The 23,651-nt window shown below is 43.9% G+C and overlaps 1 protein-coding gene across 8 annotated transcripts in view; it reads left to right on the top strand.

The window, feature by feature from the left end:
- The first annotated feature begins 14,045 nt into the window (after window positions 1-14,045).
- Window positions 14,046-23,651, top strand: part of crybg2 (crystallin beta-gamma domain containing 2) — a 39,935-nt gene continuing 30,329 nt past the window's right edge. For 6 of the 8 annotated variants that reach the window (XM_048992646.1, XM_048992649.1, XM_048992648.1 and 3 more), the window contains exons 1-2: window positions 14,046-14,442; window positions 18,235-18,331. In XM_048992646.1, coding sequence (XP_048848603.1) covers window positions 14,258-14,442; window positions 18,235-18,331 — 282 coding nt within the window. In that variant the 5' untranslated portion in view covers window positions 14,046-14,257. Of the gene's footprint in view, window positions 14,443-14,889; window positions 15,126-17,976; window positions 18,028-18,234; window positions 18,332-23,651 lie in introns of those variants that run through there. The other 2 variants (XM_048992652.1, XM_048992653.1) reach the window with 1 other exon arrangement.

A 23,651-nucleotide genomic window follows, 5' to 3' on the forward strand; every position in this document is an offset into this window, starting at 1 on the left:
TCTTATGTGCGAGCAGGTGTGACTGGCTGGGTGGCACTGCTACCTCACACCTTTAGCGTTAGGACTTCAAAGAGCGGCTGTGAGTGTGTGTCCCGCAGTGTGCAGGCTGTGCGGCTTGCTGGCCTCTCTGTCTATAGTATCTGATGTGTGTGAATGTGCCTATAGCGTTTAATCGAGGAACCGCTGCAGTCCTGCCCCTGGAGTTACGCCCCTGCCACCTGCAGTTCTGCCCCTGAAGTTCTGCCCCTGCCACCTGCAGTCCTGCCCCTGGAGTTACGCCCCTGCCACCTGCAGTTCTGCCCCTGAAGTTCTGCCCCTGCCACCTGCAGTTCTGCCCCTGGAGTTCTGCCCCTGCCACCTGCAGTCCTGCCCCTGGAGTTACGCCCCTGGAGTTCTGCCCCTGCCACCTGCAGTTCTGCCCCTGGAGTTCTGCCACCTGCAGTTCTGCCCCTGGAGTTCTGCCACCTGCAGTCCTGCCCCTGGAGTTACGCCCCTGCAGTTCTGCCCCTGGAGTTCTGCCACCTGCAGTTCTGCCCCTGCCACCTGCAGTTCTGCCCCTGGAGTTCTACCACCTGCAGTTCTGCCACCTGCAGTTCTGCCCCTGGAATTATGCCCCTGCAGTTCTGCCACCTGCAGTTCTGCCCCTGGAATTATGCCCCTACAGTTCTGCCCCTGGAGTTCCGCCCCTGGAGTTCTGTCCCTGCCACCTGGAATTATGCCCCTGTGGTTCTGCCCCTGGAGTTCCGCCCCTGTGGTTCTGCCCCTGCCACATACAGTTCCGCCCCTGGAGTTCTGCCCCTGCCACCTGGAGTTCCGCCCCTGGAGTTCTGCCCCTGCCACCTGGAGTTCTGCCCCTGGAGTTCTGCCCCTGCCACCTGCAGTTCCGCCCCTGGGTTTCCCCTGGCTGCTCCAAATCTGCAGTCTATGCAACATGACAACATGAGGTAAGATAATGTGATGAATGGCTGCAAAAGAATCATATTTTATAACAATGTGACCTGTGGTTGCTGTCTGCTACCTACACGGTGACCTGTAACATAGAGCAGTGTTTCTCAATCTGGTCCTCGGAGACCCACAGCCGGTCCACGTTTCTGCTCCCTATCAGCTCTGAGCAAAAACATGGACTGTCTGGCAGGGAGCTGTGAGGGAGCAAAAACAAGGACTGGCTGTGTGCCCCCGAGGACTGGGTTGGGAAACGCTGATGTAGTGCCTGTGTGTGCCTCTGATCGGAAGGTCTTTGGTTGGAATCCCGTAGCTGGCACAGTGATGTCACTGGGTCCCTTAGAAAAGGCCCTTAACTCCAAAGGCTCCAGGATCTGTCTCAGCCTATTCGCTGGCCCTCACCTATAAATTGCTTGTAGTGGAAAATATATCTTTTAAATAGTAAGTAAAGTAAATGACCCTCACTTGTACATCGCTTTGGATGAAGGTATCTACCAAATAAATAAATGTAACCAGTAAGAGGTGCCACGTTGGCTTAAGTGACACAACGTGCGGTAAGTTCTGAAGCGCTTGTCATGTAAAGGTCGACCTTTTCATTCTGCAGCGTCAACACAGCTACTAGGCAGTTATGACATGCGATTTTCACGAGTTCAATAAGCGAGATGCCGTGTCGGCACTCTTGAAATGTGTCATTTTGATCTCTCAGAATATACTTAACCCAATGTTCATACGTGTGAGGTAGTTAAGTAGGAGCCTCTCTCTAGCAACACCAGTTCAACCAATGCATACTTCTTCTCGTCTCTGAGAGATGTAACTCGCAGATGTTCTTATGCTATGGCTACAAACGGAGAGAGAAAAGATCAAGGAGACGCTACCTGCAGAGCATACTGGCTTCATGGGTGTCACCCATTCTGGCACTTGGCTCCTTGGAACAGTATCGCCAGAGATTCGCTGGAACAAAAAGTAAAAGTGGAAACTGTTATGGCCTTTGAAATCAAACAATGTGCCCCTTGATTAAACGTGCTGTTTGTCAGATCAGACGGGGCTACGGAGTTTCACAGTAATTCCAGCCTGTTGATTTTTAGGTTCACTTGTGTGTCACTTTGGGGCGTGTGCGTTATTAAACAGCTCCTCGACATGCACACGTAATAAAGCAAATATGTGTAGGTCCCATTTTACGAAGTAGGACTTACTCATTTCAGAAGCTTGTTGTTCTGCCCAAAATTCGAATGCTCAAAGTGAAGCTTTTGAGGTATGTGATTCCTTTTCAGTTTTATAGCCATTTACTGTCAATTGGAAGAAAAAGCTCAAATGTATTTCGTCATACATATTCATGTTAAACACACTGAAACCCCAAGTTAGTCATTAATTACTTCTTCCAAAACTGTAGAGTGACAGCACCAGATTCCATCAGTCTCAGGCTGGTTCAACATCATATATTAAGATCAGTCTGTCTTTTTAATATGGAGTTCAAAGTGAAATATCAGCTAATGCTGTATATCAATAATGGATCCCAGCACGGAGAAAAACTAGCTAATACGTATTCATATTCCCGAGAGAATGGATCACAGGACTGCAAATGTCTTATTCATTTGGTTAGTAAGCGTATATTTGTTCAGGGAAAAATGTCATTTAACATTAGAATGTACTCCTGCAAACAAAGAGTAACAATAAAATCAAACAGGTATTCATTTTGTTCTCCAAAAATTTACTGACGTCACTTCAGGCATTCCATGTATTCATTATATTACACCTCTAGTCCCATTAATTAATTTAATTAGTTAGAGGAGATTTTTATTAGTCGAAAATGTAGTGACTGAGGCAGAAAGTATATGGGTATGTTACAAAGGGGAATCCCAGGGTGCCATTCAGGAATGGTTTGGAATGGCTAAGCTATACTGAACAAAAATATAAACGCAACACTCTTGTTTCTGCTCCCATTTTTCATGAGATGGACTTAAAGACCTACAATTCATTCCAGATACACAATATTACCATTTCTCTCAAACATTTCTCACAAATCAGTCTAAATGTGTGATAGTGAGCACTTCTGCTTTGCTGAGATAATCCATCCCACCTCACAGGTGTGCCACATCAAGATGCTGATCTGACATCATGGGTAGTGCACAGGTGTACCTTATACTGCCCACAATAAAAGGCCACCCTGGAATGTGCAGTTTTTTGCTTTATTGGGGGTCTGGGGACTCAGAACCGGTCAGTATCTGGTGTGACCACCATTTGCCTCATGCAATGCAACACATCTTCTTCGCATAGAGTTTCTCAGATTGTCAACTGTGGCCTGTGGAATGTTGGTCCACTCCTCTTCAATGGCTGTGCGAAGTTGTTGGATATTAGTGGGAACTGGTACACGCTGTCGTATACGCCGGTCAAGCACATCCCAAACATGCTCAACGGGTGACATGTCCGGTGAGTATGCTGGCCATGCAAGAACTGGGACATTTTCAGCTTCCAAGAACTGTGTACAGATCCTTGCAACATGGGGCCGTGCATTATCTGTCTGAGTGGCTGGTCTCAGACGATCTTGGAGGTGAACCTGCTGGATGTGGAGGTCCTGGGCTGGTGTGGTTACACGTGGTCTGCGGTTGTGAGGCCGGTTGGATGTACTGCCATATTCTCTGAAACGCCTTTGGAGACGGCTTATGGTTGAGAAATGAACATTCAATGCACGAGCAACGATCTGGTTGACATTCCTGCTGTCCGCATGCCAATTGCACGCTCCCTCAATGCTTGTGGCATCTGTGGCATTTTGCTGTGAGACAAAACTGCACATTCCAGGGTGGCCTTTTATTGTGGGCAGTATAAGGTACACCTGTGCACTACCCATGATGTCAGATCAGCATCTTGATGTGGCACACCTGTGAGGTGGGATGGATTATCTCAGCAAAGCAGAAGTGCTCACTATCACACATTTAGACTGATTTGTGAGAAATGTTTGAGAGAAATGGTAATATTGTGTATCTGGAATGAATTGTAGATCTTTAAGTCCATCTCATGAAAAATGGGAGCAGAAACAAAAGTGTTGCGTTTATATTTTTGTTCAGTGTATATATATATACCTATATACATATACATACATACTGTACACACACGGATGTAGAGAAAGGCTTGTTTGTGCTATTCCCTACATTTTAGAATAATTATAAAACCATCAATTCATTTCCTGTGACTGCTTGTCCTATTCAGGATTGTGGAGCCTATTGCCTATGGCCATAAGGCCGGGAACAACCCAGGATGGGGCCGCAACCCATCGCAGGGCACACTCACCATTCACTTGCACAAGCACACCTATGGACAGTCTGGTAACTCTAATCACCCTCAGCATGTTTTTTGGATTGGGGTTTGGCGGGTGGGGGATGGGGGGGGGTAGTGGAATACCTGTAGGAAACCCCACGACAACAAGGGGAGAACAACCGAACTCCACACATTAACCCTAAATGCTCCAGGGACCGGCTGCCCCTACATTCTCCTCTATGCCAGTTTCATGAGGTCACCTTCTGAGATGCTTTTCCAGCTGTCCTGAAGGAGGCCCCACATATATGCTGAGCTCTCTTCAGCTGATCTTCCTTTACACTCTGGTCAAACTCCCCCAAAACCATTTCTACTGTCTTTAGGTCAGTTGACCAGGTCATGTGATGCAACACTACCACTCTCCTTTACAGGCGGCTTGGCGTGTCCAAACCTTTTGACTGGCATTGTGTGTGCATGTACACGCGGTATATGTGTGTATATGTGTACATATAAACTGTTTGCCTCATTTTGCGTTCTTCCGCATTCGTATTCAATGCTAAGAAAGACCAAGATAAGTCAGCGCATGTGGGAGGGTATTTTTAACTGGAAAGTAGGAGATACTACATAACTTGGATAGTCACACAATGCACAACTTTCATTCTGAGTTCTTTTGAAGCTACAGAATATGTATGTGTATTATTCAACATCACATTTTCACTTTCCCCTTCATACAACCCACAAGATTCCTATCACAGAAGAACAACACATGCCCACAACACACACGCATTTATAGATAAGGTGCTGATTACACACATAAGAGATATGTGGGTTATGATCTGGTTTTTGGTAGTATTTGTTGACCCTCTCTGAAATGTTTGCTTGTTTTTCATTGTTTATGGTTGCCCCATAACAACTGAGGAATGAGGGTGGAGCAAAGGACCCTGGGAAGTCACATGGTCGCCAGTCAGGCAATAAGAGGAAGGTGAAGTATGTCCTCCCGTCTGTGATCTGAAGCCCCCTTTCAAAAGCTGCTGAACAAATGATGATCGACTGAAATTGCCTGGTGCCGAAAGTGTTCGTAAAAGGTCTGCATATCAGCATCCAGAACATTCCATTCCTTTAATTGGAAGGACACAATAAGGATTTCAATTTGCAAACTAGATAAACCAAGTGCTGACAGAATTTGTGCTGTTGACTAGGGATGGGCCGATCCATATTTTTTCAGTTCTGATCCGATTCTGATTCAAGAGCTCATTTTACTGTATTATTTCAATATATATAATATATTTGATATATTAATATTTTTAAACCAGGAAATGCAAATGAAAAATGTATGCCAAAAAGATTTAATTAGGCGACTAGTGTGACGCCCGCTCCGTCCGCTCCTCGTGTGTGCCACGCCCCCCTAATTACCCACGTGTGATTTCCTGATCGTGCCCAGTCGTGTCTTGTTTCCTGCTGCCTTGTTTCATGTATTTAAGTTCCTGAGTTGTACTAACCCGTGTCCGTCATTGATGTTGTCAATGTCTGTTTCCCGACCTGCTCCAGTTTCCCCGATTAAACCCCCGTTTTCCCGTATCCCGCTTGTCTGCCTGCTCCTTCCGCACGATCGCCGCTCTCTGCTCGCGATCGCTCACCTCGTCCTGTGACAACTAGGAACACACGAAACGAACTGTTCCATCTCGTTTGTACATCTTGTTTTAAGCGTTTTTGAGGCATTTGCAGTTTGATTTGAATATCTTCCAGGAGAATATATGTGGCCAGGGACGGATTATGGACCGGGCCAGCAGGGCCGCTGCCCAGGGGCCCTTGGGGTGCAGGGGGCCCATGGGGCCCCTAGCCCAAAACAATTTGCAACGCTTATCAACAAAGTATTTTCATTTGTCTATTTTAGAGGGCCTACATTCTTTGATCCTCTGCCTACAAGGGCCCCTGACCCTATAGGGAGGGCGTTTGGCTGCCAAGGGCCCTTGAATTGTGGTGGTTGTGGTGCTGGTGGTGGTGGTGGTGGGGGGGGGGCTCACGAACGTTTTGCCCAGGGGCCCACACAACCCATAATCCGTCCCTGTATGTGGCAATCGCTTAATTTTCCACTAAAGGCACACCCCCTCAAAATTTTGTTTTTACAAAAATTGCTAATCAATGCGCTACTGGTTGTTAAAATCGTAAAATATTTCCAGATCGACACCCTCTTGTCTGACGTTCTTACGCTCTTCCTGTTGCAAACGGTATGCACGTGACGTCACAGCACGCAGAACTCACTGCGGCCACACCCACTGAGTGGCAAAAAAACGCGAGTGCATGGAGACGTTACAGTGTTGAATGCCGCAGAAAAACACTTTTAAAGTGGGAAAGGGTTGTACTTGGATTTATTGTACAAATAGATTTAACAAGAAGTAGGAGCTATCTTTTTACAAACAAAAAAAGTAAATATTGGACATGAATCGGTCACGTATTGCCGAGGCCCGATCCGTCAAAGAGGTCTGAGGATTGGTGCTGATACCAGTATTAATATCGGTTCCGTGCATCTCTACTGTTGCCCTGTATTAATCAACCTGTTACGCTATTAGAAAATTATTTCAAACTCAATATTTTTTTTAAACATTGTACTCATCAAACGTTTTTAACTGCGCTCAGTACCCTTTCTAATTTGAAAAGTTAAATAGCGTTGTTTCCCTCGCTAGGTTCTTGTGACGGGTGCGTTCTGGTTTTCGGCCGAATGAGCTCTTAATTAACTGCGACTGAGATTAATTTGATGAATAAGGCAATGTGGTACGCCTTAGGTGAGGATATTTTTAAGCGAGTTAAAAACCGAGGGGAAATAATTAAAAAAAAAAAAAAAAAACGTCTGCTAAAAAAAACATTGAAATGGAATATCTTGTAGTCAGATTTAACAGTTGTTCAAGCCTTAAAAACTCTCAACAAACAATAGTTTATTCGTTTAAACAATGTATTTTAAAGGGCATTTTTTTTTTAATTTTCTTCATTTCATTCCTAACAGCAAGACTAGAAGGCTGAAGTTAGTCTTCAGTTGGCTAAATTTGATGTATCTTAAACGCAATGTTCATGATTATTGTAATCTTTAAATTTGTGTTTAAAACCATAATTTAAAATACTAGAACATTTCATGGTATTTTTGGTTCGGTGGGAATTACCTTATTATTATTAATACTGGTGTTCCATATATCATACATATATGTGTGTGTGTGTGTGTGTGTGTGTGTGTGTGTGTGTGTGTGTGTGTGTGTGTGTGTGTTCACCTTAATCGGAGGTCTGCAACTAGAGTCGGCCTGCCCTCTAGTGTTAACATCGTGTACAAGTGCAGACGTGGATGGATTTTATTTTATTTTTTTTAAGTTACGTATTGGTGTACGGAAGTCTGTACAGGACATGCATAAACTTTTTTTTTCTTTTCGTGATCTCGACATAACCGAAGTCGTGATCTCGACATAAGCCATGTCACTTTCCCATGATCTCGAGGTTTAGTATTATCCTCAAGGATGAATGCATCAAGTTTTACGTTGATCGTGGACTGTCCCAGTCAGAATCATAATCAGAAGACTTTATTAATCCCGGAGGAAATTGCTCACATTGCGACAAGAAGACAAGAACAATACAATATAAGTATAAAACAGGAATGAAGTGTAAAACAAATTACGGCACTGTTAAACATTCGAATAAATAAATTATTTATTTAAAAAATAAAATGATAGAAAATCTCTGTACAGGGATTTAAAGTACCTTTGTCCAGTAGTTACATGAAAAGTAAAAGTGTATATTGCACAGTAAAGTAAAAGTATATTTCTCCAATATCATAAGTGGTTATTTTGCACTTTTTTGTAAAACCAAGTTAGACTTAAAACTGTGGGAAATATCCAGGTATATTGCACGGAATCATGGATACGAGGAAATAACACTGTCTATCAGTGCTAGAAAATTGTCATATTAGTGTTCGTCATTTGAGAAGGAAGATCAGAAATGTGCTGTTAATGTTATACCGTCGGAGAAATTATAGTGAGACTGAACGAGTAGTCAGTTTCATTACGAACTAAATGGAGAGTCCAGGACGTCTCCATGGTTACCAGGTGATGTTTGAAAGATGTCGGCTTAAAAAAATAAGAAAAAAAAAAATAAGTCGTGATCTCGAGATAACGAAAAGAAAAATAAAAGTTTATGCATGTCCTCTACAGACTTCCGTAATTGGTGTACTACATCCAGAGATATTCTTTGTTAGCAGTAATACCTAGAACCTACACCAGATGGCTCTACATTGTCTTTTATTTCGCTGAAATACGCGCATACATCTAATTCTGAAGTAGAGGCTGCAAGATATTAGAAATTTTTCAAATATGTGAAGTTCTGTGGTATTTCATTCCATCCATTATCTGCTGCTCATCTGGGACCAGGTCGAAGGGGCAGCAGTTTAGTCAGGGATGCCCAGACCTCCCTCTCCTCAGCCACCTCCTCCAGGGGATACCAAGGTGTTCCCAGGCCAGCTGACCAGCTGAGAAATATAATCTCTCCAGAATGTCCTGGGTCTGCCCCAGAGTCTCCCCCCAGTTGGGCATGCACTCCAGAGCACACATATACACATACACATGCACACGCACACGCACACATACACATGCATGCATGCATACAGACAGACACACACTTATTTCTCTCCTATTTAGCCTATAAAATTGTCCCATGTTCCATAATTAGTTTGGTAAAGTGGGACAAATAAAAAAAATAACTTTAAATATTACTTTGCAAATTAAGATCAATTTGGTGGTTTTTATAAATTGTATTGGCTAATACCCAATACTGAATATATTCCATCTGATCAGTCATAAGTCTAATCTCTGCATTTCCTTACACTGACATACCTGGTGAAGACATGGCGAATTAATTACAGATCTCTAGAATTACATTGTAGAGATCTGAAATTATACATGTCCAAAATGTGAATTTCAGATCTCAAGAATTACAGGGACCTGGAATCATTAGTCAAAATGTAATTACAGATATCTACAATAGGACTTCTTACTAGTTAAAATGGAATTATAGATCTCTGCAATATGACTTTTACTAGTAAAAACTGAATTTAGGTTATGTGAGGCAAAAAAAACAATGGAATTCAATGGGAATATAAGATTAGTAACTATTAAATTATAGCGCTTCGTAATGATTTTTTACTATTAAAAGTACAGTTCTTACCAATAAAAATTATGATTCGTACTAGTCCAAATAGAACTATAGATATCTAAAATTCGTATTGTAACTAGAAAAAAACTGTTTTTTTTTTTACTAGTTAAAATGTTATTTCTACTAGTAGAAATCAAGTTACGCCCATGGACCGTTATACTATTAAAAGACAATGTGGCATTCCGTACATGAGCACTACATGCGACTTTGCTGTTGGCAGCGCACACCGGGCTCATTCCATGTTAGATCATCACACTTTCGTAACTCATCATCACAGATTTTTAACGAAACTTGGCATGATGATTTGGTCACATGAGTAACTCATGAAACTGAAATTGGGCATGTCTTAGATTAATATTCAAGGAGATTTACAACTTTTTTTTGGGGGGGTATGACTTTAACTGGCTATATTTACCTTAATGTAAGCTGCGGTCCTCATATTGTTTTAAAGCTATTGTTCAGGTCTATAGATTGAACAAATAATATGCCACACCAATATGAATAATTACTACGTAATAACTCATTAAAATATTTAAAATTCAATAACAAAAAACCTATATTTCAAAATTGATAAATTTTTACTAAAACTAGAGTATAATGTCATGAACATCTCCAGAAAGTTTGGTCTTTAAGTTGTTTTGAGTTTTAAGGTGTTGCTGAGATGTCTTGACTTAAATGTAACATTACATGGTTTCATATGACTAATGGGCCTTTTTAATGGCAGCCAAACTGACATGATATAGTATAACAAGCACAGGCGTAGGCAATAACATTAATTAAGGTTACAAATATGCTGCAATGAAATTTAATGGAAGCTTCGTTAATGTCATTACAGACACCCGTCCTTGGCATACTATGGAAAAGGCCCACATGGCAAAGTCGTTCGAGAGAGGGATGAGGGAAGCTTTGCATGTGCAAATCCACAAACCCACAACCCCTCTCTCAACTGAGGTGGAGGCTATAAGCACAACCTGTCTCCAATTTATCCTGCGGTCCTCTCTTCCTTTCCCAGAATAATCATTCCCAGGAAAAATCAGACCCAATTCACACCTTCACCAGGCGACCACCCTTAACGACCCACACTCTGGGGGTAGGAGGGGCTGCTAAGGTGTGACGGTTACATCTACCCACAACCCCCCCCCCCCCTCCCCTTTTGTTTCACTCAACAAGCCTACTTAGAGCAGGTGTGAAGTGAAACTACCCAGGAGGATAGATATGTGGACACTTACAACCTCCCTCAGACTGAAGAAGTTGCTTGGATGGGCAGCGAAACGTTTCTACCTTTCAAGAGAGAAGTCCAGTTGCCAAGATTCAACCACCAGACAGTTTCACTGGGATGACTGAGAACCTTCACAGACATTGATTGTTGATCTTCTCTCGTGTGCGTGACCACAGAATAAATACATCGGTCGGTCCCTTCCCTATTTCAAGCAGGACGTTAAAAGGCATTAGGTCCACGCGGTAGTTAGTGTAGAAATTTGTTTGCTGCTGGATTTCTCTTCTTCATTTATTCATATATTTATTATATACCGCAAAAGAAGTAGTGTTAGCATATAAAGATTAAAATGCATTGTATTTTGTTTTTATATTTACACTGTTACCACAATCGATTGTCGCACGTATCGTTTTTAAAGGTGAATGCGTACTTGCGTACCAGTTATGTCCATCCTGGCTATACAGTAGTCGTTAGGCCTATTTAACACCCCCCAAATAAATGTGCATTTATTGGCTTTTATCCATCCATCCATTTTCCAAACCGCTTATCCTACTGGGTCGCGGGGGGGGGTCCGGAGCCTATCCCGTAATCAATGGGCACGAGGCAGGGAACAACCCAGGATGGGGGGCCAGCCCATCGCAGGGCACATTCACACACTAGGCACTCACACATGCACACCTACAGGCAGTTTCACAACTCCAATTAGCCTCAGCATGTTTTTGGACTGTGGGGGGAAACCGGAGCACCCGGAGGAAACCCCACGACGACATGGGGAGAACATGATGTAAACTCCGCACACATGTGACCCATTCGGAGACTCGAACCCGGGTCCCAGAGGTGTGAGGCAACAGTGCTAACCACTGCACCACTTATTAATTTATATATAAACATATTTAAAGGGATATGATTATGGCAGACAGCAAAACCTCGTACTTTAAAAGGAGTATTTAAAACGGCTGGATGTATAATTATATGGATTTAATATTATATGTATAAATACACACACATTATATAGAGAAAAGTATTGGGACACCTGGCCATTACACCTACAGGAACTTCTATGACATCCCATTCTAGTTCCATAGGCATCAATATGGAGTCCCCCCCCCCACCCCTTGCAGCTATAACAGCTGCCACTGTTCTGGGAAGATTTTGGAATGTGTGGAAATTTTTGCCCTTTCACCCAGAAGTGCCTTTTTAAGGTCAAGCACTGATGTTGGTACAGGAAGTTATAGTTCATCCCAAAGGTGTTCGATGGGGTTGAGGTCAGAGCTCTGTGCAGGCCAGTCAGGTTCGTCCACACCAAAGTTATCCAACCATGTCTGACCTAGGTTTGTGCAGCCAGAACAGAACAGGGCCTTCCTCAAAGCGTTTCCACAAATTTGGAAGCATGGAACTTGATATGCATGCCAAGACATTTTGGATAATTCTATGCTTCCATGCTCATCTGGATGAATGGGCAAAAATTCCCACAAACATACTGCAAAATCCATCCATCCATCCATTTTCCAAACCGCTTATCCTATTGGGTCGCGGGGGGTCCGGAGCCTATCCCGGAATCAATGGGCACGAGGCAGGGAACAACCCAGGATGGGGGGCCAGCCCATCGCAGGGCACACTCACACACCATTCACTCACACATGCACACCTACGGGCAATTCAGCAACTCCAATTAGCCTCAGCATGTTTTTGGACTGTGGGGGGAAACCGGAGTACCCGGAGGAAACCCCACGACGACACGGGGAGAACATGCAAACTCCGCACACATGTGACCCAGGCGGAGACTCGAACCCGGGTCCCAGAGGTGTGAGGCGACAGTGCTAACCACTGCACCACCATGCCGCCCCCTACTGCAAAATCTTGTGGAAAAAAATTTGAAAGTAGTTCCCCAGATCACATGACCTTGGAATACAGGTAGAAACCAGCCAGAGGTTGCCTGGCACTAAGGGGTTAAATATGCAGAATCCTCGCACACAAATATCCAGGTGTTTCCCTCGGGCGGCGGAGTGGTGTCACCGTTGGGCCCCTGAGCGAGGCCCTTAACCCTCAAATGCTCCAGGGACTGGCTGATCCTGCTCTCTCTCTCTCTCTCTCTCTCTCTCTCTCTCTCTCTTTCTCTCTTTCTCTCTCTCTCTCTCTCAAAAAAAGCTTGTCGCTTTGCTGAATGAAATGCAAAATGTGTAGCTCTGCTGACCGCTGCTGAGGCATTACATCGCTGATAATCATAATTATTATTTTTATTGATAACAACACCAACCAATGTCGTAGGAGACAGTGTGATATTGGGGGCTCCCGCTTAATAGTTTAAACGTGAAGTTTTTTTTTTTTTTTTTTTTTTTGGAGGCAGAAATGAAGCCAAATTAGATATTAAGGGTGGCAAGAGTCATTGACAGATAAACCAGCGCTTACAACTGACAAACAACAATTAAATTATATTTTATTCAGTCCTGATAGCAAAACAGCAAGTACTACTTAAATAACGTGACATAAAAAAGGAAGCGAATGATTGTTATTGCTAACATTACTTGCAATAGACCTCCTCATATTAAAAGTAATGTAGGATTATAATTTATTATTATAAACTAAATTAATTTATTGCCAGGATTATTATTAAGATAATTCAATTTCTTTATATAGCACGTTTTTGTAACAATACATTGTCTCAAAGAGCTTTATATTGTCCTCGCTCAACGCCTCCAGTGAGGAAGGCAGAGGTGACGCTGGGAAGGAACTCCCTAACCCACTAATAGGGAGAAACCGTGAGAGGAATCAGACTCAAAGGGGCAGCCCATCCTCCTAGGACCAGCAAAGGAAGTCCAAAATAGCAAAGTCCCAGTTTATAAAGTAAAACTGTGTATAGTCCAGGTATAAAACGCAAAGATCCAGCTGATGTCAGGACAGGATGGAGGGGTGCTGTGATCCAGCAGCAGGTAGTCATGCTGGAGCTCCATAACAGAGAACTGAACAGAGTATTAATAAAAACTGATAAATATTATTACGCTAATATAAAGATACTGCTATTTAGATCAAGCTCTTTTAATAGCAATAATAACTAATAAAGGAAATTCTCATGAATTACTGAAATTTTCTATAGTGTAGTATCCATGCATGTTAATCTAGCTGAGGTAAAAACAGTGAGATGGATGATAAGAGACCTGTATAACTTGGTGCAGTCAACGAGCCATCAAACACCGTAGTAGATCTCTAATACGGGCAATCGTGTGTAATGATTTATGCCGCTACGCAGCACTTAAGTCAGTTATCTTTCTAGTGGTTTAGAGCTGGAATTTCTAATACTTGAATTAGTGAAATGTTGTTGTGAATGGCTGCCAGGGACACAGATTGTCAGTGAGATGGGTGTCCGTGGATCGATGCTCAGCATGCCCTCCCTCTCCGGCCGCCGGCGGGAGGCGTGGCAGCGAGGCTGTATGTGACACCTGTGCGTACAGGTTCGTGGAACGACATCAGCCAGCAGTTGGGCAAAGGATCCGCTCAGTGATAAGGAGAGAGGAGTGACCGCTCCTTTCTGATTCCTAAAACATTTCCACAAATTTCCATATTGTCGTGTTTTTTTCTTCAGGCAAATCCCACGTAGTTTCAGAAGGCAGCGCCGGAGTTCATAAGTAGGAGAGCAAGCTGGAGGGCTTTTTTTTTTAATGAATAATGGCTGGGAAAAGTCCCTTTGCTAGGAAGAGTTTGAAAAGTTTGTTTTCTAAAAGCGAGGCAAACCTGGCCAGCTCGGGGGAGAAGGACAGTGGTGGGAAATCCTTCAAACTCTTCAAGTGGAAGAAGAAGAAATACGCTTCACACGCAGACGATGCTGACGAAGAAAATGCGGGAGTTTCCAGGTAAATGTGTGACTTTTTGTTTTCTTAAGTTATACGTTGTGTTCTGATTTACTGTGTATTTGTTGCATATTTAGAGACATGCTATTAATGTGAATATAAGCAATTATGTGGAACTGACATTTGTCAGCAAAACTGAGAACTGCAGGCGTCCTGGAAAAACACGACCATCCACTTTTCAGTAGTCCAGGTCCAGATCGGCCCGTTTCGACCCCTTTGACGAATTTTTATATGTTATTCTGTTATATATATAGTTATGTATATTTTTCTGTTCGTTGCTAATCGTTATTTAGAAAAAACATCTGCACGTCCTATTTTTCCGTTTTACACAATACTTTTTTCCCTTTGGGTATTTGCTTTTGGATTTTATGAATACATGTATATTCCACATGCTAGAATATTTCCAAAACAAGTTAGAAAAAAAATTCGAAGCTATAAAATGATTCACAGTGTATTCACAATATAGATAGATAGATAGATAGATAGATAGATAGAGTTTTCTAACCCCTAAGAGGATGTTGTAATGATGAGCCCTTCAATATCTTGCATGCTTTGTGTCATATGGTTTATATGACACACATTGGCCCGTTGAGGTGGCGATGGGCTGAAATCCCCCAGTGACCTGCATCCGCGAGGCCTGTCAGCTCGGGGGGCCGGCCAGCCCCTGTACCTCCCGCTGCGGATGTGTGAGTGCTGCCTGCTGGGACTCTCCCTTGTCTTCCTCTCCACGTGATGAGTGGCTAACCAGGAGAGTCAGCAGAATTCCCCCTGCGCTGCCCTACATTTGGGCTGGTTACTCGGGTCAGAAACGTGATCATTTATGTTAAGGCTATAGCTTACTCTCAGCGCTTCTCAAACCGTATGGCATGGCTGTAATCCAGGCTGACTATAGAGCAGTACTTCCCCACTGCCCCTCCCCCCCAACCCCCACTCAGCATAGTTTACCACCGCCAGCCTGCCCCCCCCCAGGGTGAGACATCTTCAGGCAGAAACTCAGCCCTGCTCCAGCTTTACCTGAAAGTATGTCTGATATGAGGTGAAGTATGTTCAGGGCGCTGATTACCCAATGCAAGGCACTTCAGGCATTTTACTTTGCATTCTGACAGCGCTTCGGCCCGGGAGACAGATTTTACTCTAGTATTCTCCCTCTGCTCTGGTAGCTGTGTGATCCCAAATTATTTTATTCAGTCCTGCCAGGACAACAGCAATCGTGTCGCCGTCAGTGAAGATGACCGAACAGTAATGTTCAGTGACTGCACACATGTTGGCCCAGCTGCAGTGAAAACAGTGAGATGCGTGATCAGAAACCTGTATATCTTGGTAAAAGCAGTGAGCCGACCAGGTGGCCGTGGTGAAACTGCCCACACGATTGATTCTCCTTTAATATCCACTCTGCAAAACATTGTCATTTTGCATTTTTTTTAAGTTAGGCAGCTTGATAACCCGTGAGATTTGCATCTTAAATCTGTGAGGTGGCTGTAAACTTAAAAGTGACCCTGATGGGTAAAAACCAGGAGACTCAACAACTGTGATACTGCACGGTAAAAATGCACCGTTGTTTTCTGCTTGGGGTGGATTTAATATACTTTGCTAACAAGAACAGTTTAGGGTGACTAATGCTCTCCACCCCACTGGATTGGTCATAGTGTCAAGCTTTCCAGTCTCCATGTGTTTATTTTCTTCTGTTTTGTTATTTTGAGATAAGCCACTTTACAGGAGAGGACAAATTCAGGTAAAAAAAAAAACATGGAATCAGGGTGAAGATGACGTTAATATTTGTTCAGGGAAACCCAACAGAAGATACTTAATCTTTTCTCATCTCCCTCTGCAGCTAATGCGTCTTAACCTCTGACCCTTGACTGAAGAAGGCAAAAGTCATGTGTTTGGAAGTAGTGTTACACAAAATTACCCAGAAGCATGTAAAATAAGTTGCAAGTGCCTTAGAATATGCTACTTTTACAGTAAAGTGCTCATGTTTTATGGTCCTGTTTCTCTTGGGCTTTTGTCTTGGGCCCAGCTTGGCTTAGCACAGATGGCAGGGTGTGGTCTTCACCCATGGATTCCTCAGATCAGGAAAAGTTTATCAGTGTGTCGAATCGCAGTGAGAGTGACTCTTCAGCGTGTGGCCCATGCAGAATTCTGCTTGGGGTGTGGCATGCAGCAAAGCGGCTCATGTCTTTGGGAGAATCGCCCGCCATCCATGCACCTGCGTTGGCACATGTCTCCTGCACTTTTGTACAGCAGGATATTGACTGTGGAACTTCGTTGCTCATGCAGCCGTTTGGGTGCATGCCAGTCTTGATAATGCCTTCATGTTGAAGGTGTTCTTGGGCAGAAAAGGTGCCTAACAGCTCTCCCTGCACAACTTCCTGTATGGTGGTGATATTCTGCAGGACCAGAGGCTTTCTGGGTAATTTTGTGTAACTACTTCCAAACATATGACCTTTGCCCTCTTCAGTCGAGGGTCAGAGGTTAAAATGCATTAGCTGCAGAAGGAGATGAGAAGAGGCTGGGTTCTGCTGGCTTTCCCTGAACAAACACTGAACACCTCAGCTTCATCCCTATTTCATGTATTGGACCGAGTGCAAAGTTTTTGAGTCTCAATTTGTCTTCTTCTACAGTATAAACCAAAGCTCTTCTGAGCACAAAAAGCTCCAAGCAGCCTGGAGGAAGGGACCGTTCAAGGTCTTTCAAAGCGAGGCATTGTCCTCTTAACAAGTGACACATTGTTTTCCTGTCTCTGTAAACACACATGCATGAGGGGCACCGTTCCGCATTGTTATTCTGAGTGCTTCAGATTATTTAGTGTTTATCAGCGACAGGAGCTGGCAGCAACCGCTGGGCCCCGGAGGAGGAACCTGTCAGCCCTCATAGCTCTGCTCTTGCTAAATCTCAAGCAACATTTCCCTGTACCGATCTGGCGGCTGGACAAGTGCCTATTGCTGTGTGCAAATGCAGTTCTTCCCTCCAAAGCATCCACTGGCATATTGTGAAATGAGCTTTTACACTTAATTATGTGTTAATATGTCAAGAGGGTCAAGAGATATACTCAGTACAATGCATGTGATGACTGATCATTTATTCTGACGTACTTAAGAAGTTATTATTGCTTGATTGACCAAAACCATAGCACTTAGTGCTCCACTAACCTCATTTTTTAACAATAAAGATACGACAAGTTTATACAGGTTATAAAATTTTTGGCATCACAATACACAATACACATCTCGTATTTTAGGTATACTACTAATGCTCGAATCGAATTGTGGGCGAAAGTAATGACTGTATAGTGTGGAAAAGCCGGCGTCTGTTATCCAAAGACCTGCAGTGACATGCAGGTTGTTGCTGTCAAAATAAAACTTTACTTAAAACTTAAACGGTCTACGTGATTAAAATGAATCCTTTGCATTAATTGACCATTCGGTAAAATAGTCGATAGGGGCAGCACTACTTCAGTCCTGCCTCTAGGAGCCTGATACGAACTGTCCTAGCAGTGCACTTCACACCTGCACTTAATGTTTCCTATTCCTTTTGAAGGTCACTTGATGTCATCCTGCGATTCATGAGAAACTGCAGGATAATTTAACGGTAATTTCTGGCTTTAGAAAGTTGCTTCTACCCTCTACCTGGCTGGTTTCTGGTCGTTCCCAGTATGTCCTACTTCGCCTTGTTTTTATATACTGCGGCCTTAGAACCAGGATTAAACTAGGATTTAAAAATGGTCTCTTTTTTTCCAGAGCTGTACGTGTAATGCGCTTCATGTGGACCTATCTTCATTGTTCCTCTGTCCTCCAGCCCAGGAGAACCCGACACGAGCGAAGATGTCCTCGACCGCCCCAACATCCACCACGATGCCGCTGCATCTGTGTACAGCATGGACCCCAGGTCAAAGGTCGGTTGAGCAACTCTCTACCCCGATGCTGGGGTTTCTGTCTAAAATGCTTTTGGGTGAGTCAGTGGCAGCTCTCTGGTAAATGGCTTGAGAAACACACACCCAGTGCAAAAGTCCCTCCCAAACGATTTCTTACCATCTCCTGCATTTTCCACAAGCTGGCAGTGAAGGTAACCACCATCTCTACAGGCGCCATTTACACTGCAAGCCAGGTTACCAGCAATTCACTTGTGGGCTTAAAGAAAATAAATAATAAACTCAGCATCACAAATTCAATTTCAGTTCAGTTTATTTTTATGTAGCGCCTTTCACAACAGAGTGAAATGTTTTTTTCTGTATCCTGCATCAACTATATAATGATCATTTATTTACATTATTATGTTATTTAAACATGTAGTTTTATGAGCCGTAGTGTCTGGCTTTATGAGCAAGCGCTCGACTCACTGTCACGATGTGCAGCTGCGGGCTGCGTGTTTGTTCTGGGTTCACTGTGGTCCATTGTGTTCTGCAGCCGCTGTTTGTCCTTGGCTCTTTATTGACTTCTGGCAGACTGTGTATGTGGGATGGCAAGACAAACAGAGATGGTGCCCGGTTCTCCGTGCTGCCGGATCTCACCTGTCAGGCAGTTTGCAGACGTTTCAGGTGCTCAGTCGAGGCCAGGGCTGACTTAGTGGGCAACTGAGAGTAAGATCTGTGTGCTTCAGCTGGTGTTGGATCCCACCTGTGTCAGCTGGTGTTCGATCCCGATTGTGCCGGCAGGTATGTGATCCCGCCTGTGTCAGCTGGTGTTTGATCCTGCCTGTGTCGGCTGGTGTTTGATCCCGATTGTGCCGGCTAGTATGTGATCCCGCCTGTGTCAGCTGGTGTTTGATCCCGCCTGTGTCGGCTGGTGTTTGATCCCACTTGTGTCGGCTGGTGTTTGATCCCGACTGTGCCGGCTAGTATGTGATCCCGCCTGTGTCAGCTGGTGTTTGATCCCGATTGTGCCAGCAGGTATGTGATCCCGCCTGTGTCGGCTGGTGTTTGATTCCGCCTGCGTCGGCTGGTGTATGATCCCGATTGTGCCGGCAGGTATGTGATCCTGCCTGTGTTCGCTGGTGTTTAATCCCGATTGTGCCGGCTGGTATGTGATCCCGCCTGTGTCAGCTGGTGTTTGATCCCGCCTGTGTCAGCTGGTGTTTGATCTCGATTGTGCCAGATTGTATGTGATCCCGCCTGTGTCGGCTGGTGTTTGATCCCGCCTGTGTTGGCTGGTGTTTGATCTCGATTGTGCCAGATCATATGTGATCCCGCCTGTGTCGGCTGGTGTTTGATCTCGATTGTGCCAGATTGTATGTGATCCCGCCTGTGCCGGCTGGTGTTTGATCCCGCCTGTGTTGGCTGGTGTTTGATCTCGATTGTGCCAGATCGTATGTGATCCCGCCTGTGTCGGCTGGTGTTTGATCCCGCCTGTGTTGGCTGGTGTTTGATCTCGATTGTGCCAGATCGTATGTGATCCCGCCTGTGTCGGCTGGTGTTTGATCCCGCCTGTGTTGGCTGGTGTTTGATCTCGATTGTGCCAGATGGTATGTGATCCCGATTGTGCCGGCTGGTGTTTGATCCCGATTGTGTCGGCTGGTGTTTGATCCCGCCTCTGTTGGCTGGTGTTTGATCTCAATTGTGCCAGATGGTATGTGATCCCGCCTGTGTCGGCTGGTGTTTGATCCCGATTGTGCCGGCTGGTATGTGATCCCGCCTGTGTCGGCTGGTGTTTGATCCCGATTGTGCCGGCTGGTATGTGATCCCGCCTGTGTCGGCTGGTGTTTGATGCTGACTGTTTCAGTGTCTGGGTGACACGGTGGCTCACTGGGTAACCTCATGTTCTCAGAGCTGTGGGTTCAGCTTTCGCCTGAGCAAATGAAAGTGCCCCATTTAATGATACTCTTATAGCAGTGCTCAATAATCCATTTACATTTATTTAGCACCTTACAGTTGAATCTTAGACAATCCCTTAAGCAACTGGGGGTTAAAGGCCTTGCTCAAGGGCCCAATGGTGAAAATAATTCTGCTGACTCTGCAATTTGAACCAGCAATCTTCCGACCACAGGCACAGAGTGCTAAGCTGCTACACCACAGACCACCCCCTTTATTCTGACTAGGAACTCAAATAACTTCATAAACTAGTTTTCTACTTTATGTTGTCATCCATGTAAGTACGAATTAGTATCAGAATAATTTATTAGCTTGGCAGACATATGAAAATGGCAAGCAAAGTACAGAGATTTATCACAAGTAGCCACTTGTCTGCATAACCAAATCAAGCGTGCAAAAGCATACAAAGGGTCAGAGCGATTCGTAGGCAGCAGAAGACAGACACAGTGAGTGTAGGAGAGAAGTGACACAGATCACACAGATGGCCGTGCCAGAGTGCTGGAGACCCCACAGTCCCCTTTATGTACTGTCCAGATCTGGTTCTCTAATGTATAATCGTTTTAGCAATTATATATAGTTCAGGTCCAGAAAGTAAAAATCCACACCAGGGTTTTTGTTTTAACCAACCAGTTGATTACTGTCTGATTGACAGGGTCTGATTGACTGTAACTCTTTATACTCAATACTGGTTGGTTGAAACTAAATCTTGGTCTGGATTTTTACTTTCTGGACCTGAACTATTCACTTCTGCTCATAAACAGAGGCTTTCATTAAACCGAAATTCCATGTATTGTACATACTTATTTAGCAGCGCTGGCCTCCTGTGGATTTGTACTATTCTGCTGGCCATAATGCATGTCGTTATACCCTTAAGACTGCAGAGTGTCATTTATTTCCTTACTTTTCTCTACCCAGTTTAATGAATCAATGATTGTGAATAAGTGTACCTTGTTTTTATATACCAGGTCCGTGGTATAGATTTAGGGTGCCTGTTGAGCCTGTTAAGTAATTATTATATAGATCGATAACACTGTGATAATTTCATTATATTCTCTGAGTGCTTATGTCAATGTCACCCAGCAGAGGGAGCAAAAGTGTTATTTCACTGGGCAAAGGCTCAGCAAGACACTGAGACCTAAGTCCCTCTTTTCACAGCGGTCTGTGTGTTAGTGTCACAAAAGCACCCGAACTACAACTGCAGTGAAATTTATACAATCCCTACTAAAACTGTAAGGGTTTACAAATATAAACTCTTCTGATGGGATTGATTCTTTAAAAAGTACATCAGTGTTATTTGAGTGATATAAAGTATCTAAATGAATAATGAAAATGTATATCATAATTATATCACCTGCATTCAATAATACTGTATTTTTTTATTACTTAATAGTCTGTGAGTCTACAAAGCTTAAGCAATTAATATTTGGGGCTGTGAATCTGACACTTATTTTTTTGCAGCTGTGATGCATATATAAATCAAGCCTATGCATGCCTCCTAGCTGAGCTGCAAACATGACAAAGAAAAACAAGCCCTTACGTAATCTGAGAGAAGAAGTAATTACATTATGCATAAAAACAATGGCAGCTACAGGAAGCTTTCTGAGACACTTGGTGTTTCACAAAACCCCTCTGTCACAGGTGCACCCAGCCAAACAGTCAGGTTTACAAATATCTGTGAAGGAATGGGTCATTCTGGAGAGCTCAGTGAATTCAGCCATTGTACTGTCATACTGTAGTATGCCACCCTTGCAATACGTCAGTTTGTGAAATTTCTTCTCTGCTAGATATTCCACAGTCAACTCTAAGTGGTATTTTTGCAAAGTGGAAGCATTTCGAAACAACAGAAACTCACACAAAGTAACAGAGCGGCGTTGCTGAGTGCTGAGGCGCATTGCGTGTAAAACCCGCCAGTGCCCAGCTGACTCGGTAACTGCAAAGTTCCAAACTTACTAACCGCAGTACAAAAACCAAGCCGGGAGCTTCATGGACTGGGCTTCCATGGCTGAGCAGGTGCATGGAAGCCTCACATCACCGGCAGAATGCCAAGTGTCGGACAGAGTGGCTCTCTGGACTCTGGAGCAGGGGAAACGTGTCCTGTGGAATGACGAATCATACTTCTCCGTCTGGCAGTTTGATGGATGACTCTGGGTTTGGCGGATGCTGGGAGAACGTTACCTGCCTGACTGCATTGTGCCAAATATAAAGTTTGGTGAATAGGTAATGGTATGAGGTTGGGCTGGGCCCCTTAGTTCCAAGGAAGGGAACTCTTAACGCTTCAGCATAGCAAGACATTTTGGACAATTCTATGCTCCCAACTTTGTGGGATCAGTTTTGGGAATGACTGTGCCACAGTGCACAAAGCAAGGTCTATAAAAACATAGTTGGGTGAGGTTGGTGTAGAAGAACTTGACTGGCCCACACAGTACCCTGACCTCAACCCTATCAAAACCTTTGGGATGAACTACAGGGTGGGCCATTTATATGGATACACCTTAATAAAAGTGGCCTTGAGGTTTCCATTGATGAAGAATGGCCCCACTATCTTTGGACCCCATACACCACACCATACCATCAATTTTTTTGTTCCAACAGTCTTGGAGGGATCTATCCAGTGTGGGTTAGTGTCAGACCAATAGCTGCAATGACCCGGTTACTGAGTTCACCAGACATAAACACAATTTCTATCCGCTCCTCACGTGTTAACCTCTGCGACATGTCAATGGCTGTAAACAAAGAGAAACTTGTAAATAACTCATGAAAGAATAAAGTTACGTTAAAACCAAGCACACCATTGTTTTTCTTGTGAAATTCCCAATAAGTTTGATGTGTCACATGACCCTCTTCCTATTGAAAAAACAAAAGTTGGATCCAAAATGGCCGACGTCAAAATGGCCACCATGGTCACCACCCATCTTGAAAAGTTTTCCCCCTCACATATACTAATGTGCCACAAACAGGAAGTTAATATCACCAACCATTCCCATTTTATTAAGGTGTATCCATATAAATGGCCCACCCTGTAGAAAGGACATTGCGAGCCAGGCCTTCATGTCCACTCTGTCATTGTGGGTTACGCTACCTGCTCTGGGGGTCTCTCCAGCTGCCATTCCACAGCAAACCCTCTGTCTTTGTAGGTTATGCTACCTGCTCTGGGGGTCTCTCCCAGCTACCATTCCACAGCAAACACTCTGTCATTGTAGGTTATGCTACCTGCTCTGGGGGTCTATACCAGCTGCCATTCCACAGCAAACACTCTGTCATTGTAGGTTACGCTACCTGCTCTGGGGGTCTCTCCCAGCTGCCATTCCACAGCAAATACTTTGTCAGTTGACAGTTTTTGGTATTTATGTGGTTATTTTTGTTATACTTTATCTGTAATTCACTCATTGCCTTTTATGTATTTCATAGC

Source organism: Brienomyrus brachyistius, chromosome 23 (genome assembly GCF_023856365.1).
Source record: "Brienomyrus brachyistius isolate T26 chromosome 23, BBRACH_0.4, whole genome shotgun sequence".
Lineage (NCBI taxonomy): Eukaryota > Metazoa > Chordata > Actinopteri > Osteoglossiformes > Mormyridae > Brienomyrus > Brienomyrus brachyistius.